Genomic DNA, 12,814 nt, shown 5'->3' with positions numbered 1-12,814 from the left:
CACAAGAGAAGGTGAAAAGCAGAGCGAGTTGACTACACTGTTTGATTTAGGTAGGTGAAATCTTTTGTTCGGAAGATGACGGGTTCAGACCTCTTCCATTGGCAGCCCTGCAGTTGGTTTTCCAATGTTTCCCATCTGTACACCAGGCAAATAGCTGGGCCACGGCCGCCACCTTCCTTGTCTTAGCCTTTATGTTTCACGTCTTTGCAGAAAACTTGTGTCTGTTAATGTAACAGAGATGCCAACTTCTGTGGATTTTCCATAGTTTCTACAGATTTTTCACATACGCTATGGCAGTATGGTAGCGGTACTTATTATTACAGATTTTTACAAATCCGATATGTTAAAACTTCAGTATAGACCTAAATCATTTTATCATGTCCAAATGTGAAGTTATGTACCGTAACTTGTTACCGGGTGAGTTGGCCATGCGGTTAGGAGCGCATAGCTGTGAGCTTGCATCCAGGAGATAGTGGGTTTGAACCCCACTGTTGGCAGCCCTGAAGATGGTTTTCCGTGGTTTCCCATTTTCAAACCAGGCCAATGCTCGGGCTGTGCCTTAATTAAGGCCACGGCCGTTTCCTTCCCACTCCTAGCCCTTTCCTATCCCATTGTCGCCATATGACCTATCTGTGTCAGTGCGACGTAAAACAAATAGCATAACTTGGTGGAGGTAAATATGTTAATTCCGAAAGCCAATGACCCTCTAGTCCAACCCAGTTGTTGTTGTTTGTTGTTTGAGTCATCAGTCCATAGACTGGTTTGATGCTGCTCTCTATGCCACCCTATACTGTGCTAACCTTTTCATTTCTACATAAATGCTGCATCCTACATCTGCTCTAATCTGCTTGTCATATTCATACCTTGGTCTACCCCTATACCGTTCTTACCCCGTACACTTCCCTCAAAAACCAACTGCACAAGTCCTGGGTGTCTTAAGATGTGTCCTGTCATTCTATCTCTTCTTCTCATCAAATTTAGCCACAACGATCTCCTCTCATCAATTCGATTCAGTATCTCTTCATTTGTGATTCAATCTATCCATCTCACCTGCAGCATTCTTTTGTAAAACCACATTTCAAAAGCTTCTATTCTCTCTCTTTCTGAGTGAGTTATCGTCCATGTTTCACTTCCATACATTGCCACGCTCCACAGACAGATAGTGGAGGTCAGTTCAACACTTCGAACAAGAACACCACAGACATGAAGATATTAAGCAACCGGAACGCAAACTTCGCCAAACCCAGCTAAGATCTCCCCCATCCCTCTGCTGCGCACTGTTGGGACGTATGTTCTATGCAAGAATTGGCCTGTACAGTCTCTGGAAGTTTAAACACAAACTACCGAGCTCGATAGCTGCAGTCGCTTAAGTGCGGCCAGTGTCCAGTATTCGGGAGATAGTAGGTTCGAATCCCACTGTCGGCAGCCCCGATAATGGTTTTCCGTGGTTTCCCATTTTCACACCAGACAAATGCTGGGGCTGTACTTTAATTAAGGCCACGGCCGCTTCCTTCCCACTCCTAGCCCTTCCCTGTTCCATCGTCGCCATAAGGCCTATCTGTGTCGGTGCGACCTAAAACAATTAACAAAAAAAAAAACTAGTCCTGTTTTTCAATGTAAAATATAATTGAATTTTAAAGAATATTATGTTGATCAGGTGGAGCATCCTCTCCTTGAATTTTAAATAGAATTCATTCTAGCACAGAAGTCCGGTAAATGCCACCCATTCCTATTAGCTTCCAGATCTTTCCCATATTTACCAATCACCTTTCCATATCCTTCAGTTCTGTTTCCAACTCTCGCATTGTTATCTCCCATTATGTCTATCCTATCTTTGTTACTGAGACAATTCTCGTCCTAATTCCTTAAACTGCCATATCTACGCATGCCTAAGAGAAAGTATGTTGTGTGCAGTAGTATTCCTGATGAACAGTCCTACCCCACACTCTGCCCTTCCCATTTTAACAATTAATAATCTCTCATCGCTTCCTCGTTATCTCTCCTTACCCAATTAACTCCTGTCCCATCCAGATTCGTCCTCTTTGCTGACTCAGCAAGTTCTACTTTCTTTCTTCCATATGCCCCATTAATATTGATAGCTCGCCATCGAATTCCATTTTGTTCACCAACATGTTTCCAAGGAGTCCCTTTTCTTTCAAAAGGAAGTGGGACTCCATTTCATAGGTCTGAGACTTGCTTAAAACATTCTGATTGTCAAGTGAAAAGGTCCACCTATTCAACACTTTTTTGTTTCATACATTTAATTACACAGAACAAGAAATTTAAACTTTCTTCGCTCTCAGAAATGAAAATATGCTATTTTAGTTAATTCGCATATGCTGATTTTGATGATATAGATGTGGATTCCCTTAGGGAATCTGAAATATTTGTCCTGAATGAGCAAATTTATAATACCAATATAAATGGTCCGTTATTGGACATTATAAATTTTCCAGCTAGCTCATTCTTGGTTGCCAGCGTTTCGCCCTCGTGTGCTGCCATATCTGCGCATGCCTAAGAGAAAGTATGTTGTGTGCAGTAGTATTCCTTGAATTTTAAATATATCATCTGATGGCCAAGCAGGCATCAATTTTTAGTGATGAGACAAAGTCTCTTAGTGCATTGGCACTGCCGGTGGCTCCAGTTAGCCTACGCAGTGGCCTCCACGGTATGCACTAGCCAGCGTATTGGTAGGTGTGCTAGGTACCAACTGATGAGCCCACCCTAGCACACGAGGGCGAAACGCTGGCAACCAAGAATGAGCTAGCTGGAAAATTTATAATGTCAAATAACGGACCATTTATATTGGTATTATGCTGATTTTGAACGTAAAGCTCGTATTCTCTATCATCTAACAGTTTTTTGAGAGGACATGATGAATATCCCACAACATACTGTATAGGCTATATTGTTCGCTGTTGTTCATTTGCGGTTTTCTGTTATTTTCTCTTATTATATTTTTGTAATTTCAACCTAAATCATACATATGGTAATTCAAAATGCACAACAACAGAAATATATTAAGTATTCTAAAATTGTATTTATGTTGCAATTAAGACTTCATACAGCAAAAATTCTTTCCTTTTTAAAACTTTTTCCTCCAAGACTTGCACCTATAAGATGGCTCAAAACATCTGTGATCAGTAGCCAGCAGTAATTGGTAAGCATGTTGGACACTGTTTTCCATTGGTTCGCCTTTCCACTTTTAATAAGTCCTTATGGAACCTTTCCCCTTGCTCATCACTGACTTTAGCAAGGTTCAGTGGAAAGAAATTCAAGTGCGTATGGAGGAAGTGAATTTTAAGGGACATGTTGCATTGGTGTCTTGTAAGCCCACAGCAAATCTTCCACCGTATCTCTGTAATTGTCTGCTGTATAGTTTCCCAGAAAGTTCACACAAATTGATTTAAAAGCAAGCCAGGCTTCATATTTCAAGAGGAACAAGAGGCCACTCAAATAGAGAATCATGCAACAGATCGTGTATTTCTGGGCCTATAAAGGTACCTTCCTTTAGTTTTGCCTCACCCAAACATTGAAATTTTCCCCTTAAATATTGAAATGCCTTTCCTGATTTGTCTATCGCCGTAACAAATTTCTTCATCAACACCCGTTTGATATGTACGAATGTCAATTTTATATGCAATGAGGGCAAAATTATTTTGGTGACTTCAACAAATGTCAAGTTTTTAACACTTTTTTTTGGTCCTAATACTAGACTTTCTTTTGATGGCCACCCTCTAATTTCATAATGATTATGCCTATCTCGACTGTCCCACTCACATAGAAAAGAACAGAATTTTGTGAATCCTGGCTGCTTTCCTGTTAGCATACCTATCATTTTTAGATCTGCACTAATCTGCCACCCGTGTTCTGTATAGTTCAATGCCTTAAGAATTGTTTTCATACTATTATATGTTTCCTTCATATTAATGGTATAGGCAACTGGGGCAGATGGATATATATTTCCGTTATGGAAAAGCATGGCTTTTAAGCTAGTTTTCGGCGAGTCTATGAACAGGCGTCATTCTTTAGGATGGAAGATAGGATCTCGCGATCTCTTCCCAGAGCCACCATTAGCCCATTAAACTCATTGCAGTAAAGTAATTGTTTGTTATCTGCAAGAAATGCTGACAGATTTTATTTCTGTTACCTGAACAATGTTATTTTTGTGCCAGGTTGTTAAAGGTTCCATCCTTGAAGACGAGATGATAAAACCCGGCCTGTGTTTTGGTTAATTTCAAATCTCTCGCAAGATTCAGCTTGTTATATCAAATGAGGTTATTGAGATACATTAAAATCAGGATCAGGAAGGGATGATCTATCAGGAGAGAAACTAGAGCCAGGAGAGGTAGATTCTTGCTCCAAGGTCCATATTTCAGGAGGCTTTGGAACTGGTAAACTATCGCTATGTTTAACAGGACCTGTTGCTAATCGCAAATTCAGATATTGAATTGCATGCTTATTTTTTGAGGTAAAATCAGATACATAACCATACAGAAATAACAGTCTGTAATGTGATCCATAGGTTCCCTCCATAACATTTTAATCGCAAAAGGCATACGTGAATGCGTACCTTTTAACAACCTGTTAAAGTTCTTTGGCAATTTGTACAGCACGTGTTGGGCACACAATATTGTTCTCTATCGCCATATTTACTATACTTCTCGAAATATATATTGTAGGCTATCACAAGTAGGGGTGTTATACTTTTGCGCCAAGATTTTGTATAATAATCTCTGCAAACATAACAAAAAAAAGGGAGAAGTATTAGCTACTAGGCTGTATAGGCTACTAGGATATGAGCTGGCAGATTGTATAAACCCAAGTTCTTAATTCTGCTGCACAGTATTTTCAGTATACGAATAGAATGACACTTAACACTTTCAACAATATGCCCGTACGGGATACGGGCGCGCTGCTTTCGTGCTTCTGGACGGCACCCGTATATGATACGGGCGTGATTTTCTTGTGTTTTTATATCCAGCTGCACGTATCACGTATGGTTCCCGTCCCTTGGTTGGAGGTAATAGTTCATCGAGTGACCACTAGAATGCAGCAGTTATTGGGGGAATTTCGAACTGAAACAATAAACAGGGTATTTTCTCCTTGCCGTGACCTCTACCGAAGCACTCGGTGTCCCGTGTGCTACGCGCACCAAATCTGTCACGCTGTCAGCTGTGTAACTGTGTAAACATGTCTTCACACCGGCTCAATGATAGTGATATTTTGGATATTTTATCGGGAGAAGCGGGTTCAGAGATGGATGAAAGTGATGATGACCCTGCTTACGAACCAGATAACTTACCAAGCGATAGTTCAGGTAAGATTTTTATTTATTACGTCACTTTGGAACATAAGTGCTTAGCTGTATTATTCTACTCCGAATACAAATGATAGAAATACTTGGCCTACAGAAATTTGGGCTTATTTTTTTCATTTAGACGAAGAGATGCAGGCTGATGATTCACCTGTGCCGGGAATATCTGCTAGATCATCTGAATCTGTTGATGAATGGTCAGAAACAGATGACCAACCACAGCTACCTGTCTTCCAGTTGGCATCTGGTTCTACTCAGTTTTGCGTGGGGAGTGACGAAATGGATTGTTTCAGTAATTTTTTTAGTGATGATGTGATCAAAGATATAAAAACAGAAAACTAACAGATATGCAGGTACGACAATTGCGGCAATGAAATGTCAGGGCAAACTGAAGGAAAATTCCATGTGGCACCGGTGGTCTGCAGTAAAACTTCACGAAATTTATTGGTTTTTTGCAACAATTTTGCATATGTGTGTGGTGAAGCTACCCAAACTTGGTGATTATTGGTCTACTGATCCCTTTTATCAGACAGGATTTGCAAGTCGATTGTTGAGTCATGATAGATTTTCCAGAATTTTATTTATGTTGCACCTAAATGACAATGCCACCTTCATCAAGAAGGGGGAACCTAATCAAGACCCACTACATAAACTCGGGCCTTTCTTTGATTTTTTTGTGCACAAATGCATTGCCAGCCGTATGAGAACCTAACATTAGATGAGGCTATATGTCCCTTCTGTGGTCGAGTAGGGTTTAGGGTTTATATGAAGAATAAGCCCAATAAGTACGGTATGAAAATGTATGTACTTTGCGATGCGGCAACAGGCCACGTACTGAATTGTGAAATATATACGGGATCCGCAGGGAACATTGACAACAGCATTCAGGCTCTTGTAGATAGATTATGCTCAGTTTTTCAGAAAGGGCCACTGTATTTATATGGACAGGTACTATACTAGCCCCTCCCTACTGAATATGCTGTGGCAAAAGAAAACCCTGGCTGTTGGAACTGTCATGAAAAACAGGAAGGGTTTACCACCAACGTTAAAGACAAAGAAATTGAAGAAGGACGACGTGATATTTTTGAGGAAAGGGCACCTTCTTGCTGTGAAGTGGAAGAGCAAGCAGGATGTTTTATGCCTTTCAACAAAACATAAGGCTTCCACTACACTTGTTTCTGGTAGATTGAAGGGTGGTTTCGTACAGAAACTAAAGCCTGACGTAGTCATTGATTACTTTATAAATAAAACTGGTGTTGATGGAGCAGATCAACTGAACAGTTATTACCCATTTGCACAAGAGACAATGAAATGGTGGAAAAAGCTCTTCTTACAATCTTTCCTTATGTCTGTTGTGAATGGTTTCATTCTATATGAAGAGATCTCAAAATCAAAGATATCTCTTGTGGATTACATGAGAGTGATCAGTTCGCGGTTAGCAGTTAAAGGAGGAGGAGACATCTCAAGGCTGGAACCTACTCCCTCCACCAGTGTTGACAGGACTTTTGCTCGCCATTTTCCAGAAAAGGTTCCTCCAACGAACAATAAAGTGAATGCTACTCGTTATTGCAAGGTATGCTCAGACAGGGGCAAGAAGGAAAGTGTTACCAGAAAAGAGAGTAGATGGTGGTGCAAGGAGTGCAAAGTAGGACTGTGTATAGTCCAATGTTTTCAGGACTACCATACAAAAACAAACTATTCCTAAATAGGTAAATATTTTATTCCACTGCATTTGTGTTTATTTGTGGCCTAAGTAGTCACATTAAATGATTGTTTTTTATTGTTTGAGCAAGCTTATTGGTTAAACCTCAATGTAAAACAAATTTTCCATACTTTTTTTCATGTTTTTCATAAGACTAGTATAATTAAATTACTTCAGATTTTCACTTGTTGATTAACATCTTCATTTTGGATGCTTATTGGTATAACCTCAATGTAAAAAGTTTTTTCCTTACTATTTTTTTCATGTTTTTCGTAAGACTAGTATAATTAAATTACTTCAGATATTCACTTGTTGATTAACATCTTCATTTTGGATGGTTGACACCTTCATACGGTACAAAAATCAGGCATGTAATATGTTTCACTGTTCCATAATAACGTGTTAAAAATTAGGAAAAAGACCCAGTTCACAGCCAGGATCCATGTTAAAATATGGTAGTGTTGAAAGTGTTAACCACTACAAATGAACTGGCATATGGCTTTTAGTGCTGAGAGTGCCCGAGGACATGTTCAGCTCACCAAGTGCAGGTCTTTTGATTTGACCCCCATAGGCGACCTGCGCGTCGTGATGAGGGTGAAATGATGATGAAGACGACACATACACCCAGACCACGTGCCAGCGAAATTAACCAATATTGGTTAAAATTCGCGATCCTGCCGGGAATCGAACCCATGACTCCTGTGACCAAAGGCCAGCTCGCTAACCATTTAGCCATGGAGCCAGACACTACTACAAAGATTCACTCACAACTCTAGCTGGACAGAATGAGGCATTACAAGGCACTACTTCATGCTATTTACAATAACAACCCAAAAATTCCATATACCTTGACATTCCTAGGGGTTTAACATTCATTTAGAGTAATAAAATCGAGAGGTATACCGGTAATAAGAAAGTTGCCCTAACAGGGAGACAACAGCACCTTCCGCACCCTAAGAAAGTAACAGTCCTGCTATACGGTGTCATACAAATATCTCAACAATGTTAGGTGATACGAAAAAAGTAATGTTATTTTCGTGATCTGTGTGTCTGAAAACATGGCAATTGATATATTCTGTGTCTGAGAGCAATTCACTGTTGTACTGTGTTATGTGTTATTTTTCTGGAAATTCCAATGCATTCCATATAAACAATGCTAATTGTCATCTGAGAAGAGTTTCCATTCAGCGTTTCACTTAGGCCCGGTTGTATAAAACTTTTGATCTGAGTTTAAAGAGGAAAAATGGCTGCCAGTCAAGTTGAACATCGATTTTCCGTTGTATAAATACTAATCTAAGATCATCTCGTCTTGATCTAAGTTCAGATTTGACTGCCGAATATTCGTCGGTTAATCTCCTTGAACTTAGATCATTATCATTCATATTAAACATTGAAGTAGACCTGAAGACTTGAGAAGTGTTTCCTTGTATCGTATCTGCGTAAGAATACCGTACCTTAATAATATCGAGGTGTGTTATAAATATATTGAATGCTAGTAGTTAAATAATATTGCTAAAGATCGCTCTATTTTTTCAGAAGTGAGGTTATGTGAATATAATATAAACAATAGCCCACTGCTATACCAACATGTTGTTACTTAGTTTCCTATTATGTTTCAAGTTTACAAAACAAAGCATATATATTTTCTTTAGCAGGGATGTCAGATTATTCCGACTTTTCGTCTAATGAAGAAGAGTTGATTTTACAACGAGCTCCTCGCGTCTTTCGGCACAGACGGAATCCGATTATTGAATTGTGTGAAATGTTCAAAATAAGATTTCGTTTATCGAAAGATTTTGTGGAACGACTGGAACTAAAGTTAAGGGACACACTACAGAAACCTAGTCTTATAAATTATCCCCTGTCACCCATGTGTATGTTCCTAACAACTCTTAGGTTTTATACTACAGTAAGTTTTCAAATGGTTGTTGGAGAGCTCTTTAACATTGACAAGTCAACGGCTTTCTCTTTCAACTTTGATGTCACCATATAGGTTCTTTTATTTTCTATTATATGTTTGTACCTTGATAGTACAATATCCGCCAGATCGCCCTTTTCTTTCTGTGTGAAGTTCCTTCCATGTTTACTTCGCGAGATTACAATATTATTTTCTTCTCCTTCTCCTTCGACAGTCACAGCAATTTCGTATTTCATTTGTTGACAGTCACGGCCAGGTCAATCCCACTATTTAAGTATTATCCAACGGGGCGAGCTATTTCGTATTTCATTTGTTTTGCGGTGTTGCCACGTCCAATTTTTTGAACTCCGATTACATTTGAACTACACATGTGTAAACCGAGTTCAGTTTTATACAACGTGATGAAGTCGTAATCTCAGTTCATTTTCAGAACTAAGTTCTTAATTGATCTCCAGTCAGATGTCTTTATACAACCGGGCCTTAATTTTAATAGAACTTACAGTATTACATACATACATACTTACTTCCAAGATTTAAAATTACCATTATTCATATATTTTAACTGCATTTGACTTTAGAGTATACCTTAAAAATGGATTTGTTTCTGAATGTTTGTTCCATATATATCACAAGTTTGGTGCTCATGATACTGTTAAAACTAAAGAATATATCTGCAAAAATAAATTCTTATCCTTGTGATTTATGCTAAGTCTTATAAGGAACCGAAGACATCTCCAGAGGAGAATCACTATTATATTCTAACTTCATCCGACGTAAGATTATGTCTTTAAAGATGGTTTTGTTTCAAAGTGTTTATTTCATATACAGGATGTCTGGAAATAAGTTACGACTGAAATTGTAAGAGGACATAGTGTTCTGAAACAAAAATCGATCTCTAGCGTATTTTATTTCCTCCTCATGAAATCTTACCAGAAAATTGACAAAGAAGTGTAAGTTCAATCATGAGCAACTTCTGTGCCAATATGTACTGAGTGTGGCTGGCTGGCCAAGCTCTCGTACTTGATAACCTTGGGCTGTGCACTACTGGAGCACACTGATGTGTTGCTCGATCATATGCAACATTTCTTATAATGGCAGCGTATCACAGAGCATCATCTGATCATCTGTCCGGATAATGTAGCGTCTCTACTCTGATTATCGTGTGCTAAGGTATCCTGAACTACTGGTATACAAAACTGAAGTACTAAAAGTAAAACTCCTTCCTGTCTCGGGTGAACACAGTGCAGTTGTTTTATGAAGCATATCGGTAAAGACAGTACATTTAGTTCATGACAAAGTTTGCCACACTGCAGAAGTCTGAGAAGAGTTTCCATTCAGCGTTTTACTTAATTTTAATAGAACATACAGTATTACATACATATTTACTTCCAAGATTTAAAATTACCATTATTCATATATTTTAACTGCATTTCTCTTTCCTGATGTCTTGTTTGTCCACTCCCAGCGTGTTGAGTCACTCAGTGTACTCTGCTGTATTGCTTGCCAACTGCACAGCACATGTAAACAACGGGTACCGTGCGATCCTCAGTCACCTGCTCATATCTGTACTCCATTCACTAGAAGAGATTCTGATCATTTTTGCGTACCCAATGTATTTTTCTGGGGAATTTTGAATGCTAATATTAACACTTCACCGCTAACGTTCTGTTGCGAATTCGGTGTAGTACATCGCAGAACTTAAGAGATATGAACTAGTTACCCCTGACGATTTAACCAAACAGTTGAGTTTATTATGCCCATACATTTTCTGTAACTCATTTTCAGACTCCCTGTAGATTATAAATTTGATTCTAATGATATTCTTAAGATGAAAGACTCATCATTTTGAAAACTATATGTGTACAAGTGATATTGAGTATTATTCTTGTGATTTTGTGCTAAGTCTTTCAAGGAACTGAAGATGTATCCATAGGAGATGAAACATTTATTCTATAAAAATAATGCATAATTAAATGTGTGATACAAAAAGGTATTGAAAATGTGGACGTTTCCATTTGACAATTGGATTGTTTTGTCAATGTGGTTATTGGAATAAGATGAAATTCATCAATTGTATCTGAGTGTGTTTGGTGAAATTTCTGCGAAGCAGGTTGCTAGACTGGGGATCTCTCTCTAAATGGGTTAGGGACTGCCGGTGGATTATATTGTCCCAACTGCTTGAGCACAGGGATGACCATGACTCAGAATATGTCCGAGATGCCCGCTCCTATGCCGTAACAACTGGTATCCTGACACTCAGGACCACTTACTCGGCCACTCAGCTGCTGCCCGTGGTTTACGAACTAGGATGTTTCTACAGTAACCCACTCCACAAACATAGGGAGGAAGAAAAAAGAAAAGGGGCCCTTTGACATATTATGCTGGATACTTGCATGCTTTCTGCTCATTTCTATTGGAACTACAGAATCATGGTTTTATCCAGTTTTTTATAAGTAGATATTTTCATTGTTTTCTGCTTTGACAAATCCATGGATGAATAAGAGCTGCTTATAAGACTTATTACCTTGTCTTTGTTTCTTTTTGGATATCCTGGAATGTTATTTCGCCCATCCCGTAAGTCGAAGACAAGTGCTGTACAGAACTGCTTTCTTCAAGTTAATGCACTATTTCCAACTAATGCTGTGTCATCAACACTACACATTAACATTTTTCCAACATTGCTCGGCACCAACAGAAAACAGTAAATAGTACTACCGTGTACTGTAAACATTTGCTCATTGAACTGAGCTGAACTTCAGCATGGTGAGGACCTTAGCTCTGTACGTTAGCTGTTTGAGATGCAAGATGCCATGTTTCAGTGCCGAGCTCTACAGTCTGGTGCAATAAGTTTCATTGCTTAGAAATTGCCTTGATTTTCTTAAAATGTTTTTCTAGACCACTGCGGTTAATTGAGAGTTTATACACCTGCCTGTTAGTTATACCAGTTATGTATTCTTTCTGTCGGAATTCAGTCAACCTTCACGTTTTATTACAACCTTTCTTGGCAATTGGGAAGTGCATCAGTTGATTCCATTGACATGGGGAATATTTTGAGGGATTGTTACCAGTCTTCCTTTCCTGAATTATTGCATAATTTTGGTATATTGGTTTCTAATTGCAGTAATCTTTCTTGTAGGTCCCTGTTGAGACTGTTATAACTGAGGATGAAGAGCTGCAAGCGATAGAGATTGGAAACTATGCTGTTTCTAGACCCATTCCAAATATTCCTGAAATACAAAATCAACAGGTAATGATCTGCCTCTCCTCTTCATTTCTGTACAACGATATATAAGCTTCAACCCTATTTTTCCTTTATCCTTCTTTCTCTGTCTATTGTGTGGATGTGTGATTTACCATTAAAAGTACTCAGTTAAGAGATCTAAAAGCAAGTAGCATAATATAATCTAAAGAAACTAATAGATGCTGAGGCTTACCTCAAAAAAGGATATGGTCATTTAAGGGGACAGTCTGGAGATAAACAGATCGTTTCATGTCATGTTCAGGAAATATTTTCTAAATTATAGAAAAGGTATTCCCGAATTGGAGATATTTTAAATAGACCCTATGAAAAATGATTGTTTATGAAAATAATTTTTTTGTTAATTTCCATTGTAATTTTTTCTAAAATTTGAAATTTAATATATAATACATATTCAGAAAACTCTTTGTATTGGTTTATCTGTATATGATTTATATCTGGAAATATTGTATTTTAAGGAATGAAATTTTACTTGTACCAATATTTATTGTACTACCCATAAAAGTTCTGCATTCAAAAATTCCATCCACAGGTTTTCTAATATGACTATTGTACATATAGCATAAAATTTTGGTAAAGTTAAGCTGAATATTACTGGGAAAAAAATTAAGTGTATAA

The 12,814-nt window shown here is 38.2% G+C and overlaps 1 protein-coding gene across 4 annotated transcripts in view; it reads left to right on the top strand.

The window, feature by feature from the left end:
- LOC136864415 (uncharacterized) overlaps positions 1-12,814 on the top strand; it is a 312,192-nt gene that overhangs the window by 112,594 nt on the left and 186,784 nt on the right. For all 4 annotated transcript variants that reach the window (XM_067141385.2, XM_067141383.2, XM_067141384.2 and 1 more), the window contains one exon: positions 12,074-12,184. In XM_067141385.2, the coding sequence (XP_066997486.1) occupies positions 12,074-12,184 (111 nt within the window). The remainder of the gene's footprint in view (positions 1-12,073; positions 12,185-12,814) is intronic.

The sequence above is a fragment of the Anabrus simplex genome, chromosome 2, assembly GCF_040414725.1.
Source record: "Anabrus simplex isolate iqAnaSimp1 chromosome 2, ASM4041472v1, whole genome shotgun sequence".
NCBI classification, from domain to species: Eukaryota; Metazoa; Arthropoda; class Insecta; order Orthoptera; family Tettigoniidae; genus Anabrus; species Anabrus simplex.
The sequence above is the reverse complement of the archived record's forward strand: the minus strand, read 5'-3'. Positions and strand labels throughout refer to the sequence as shown.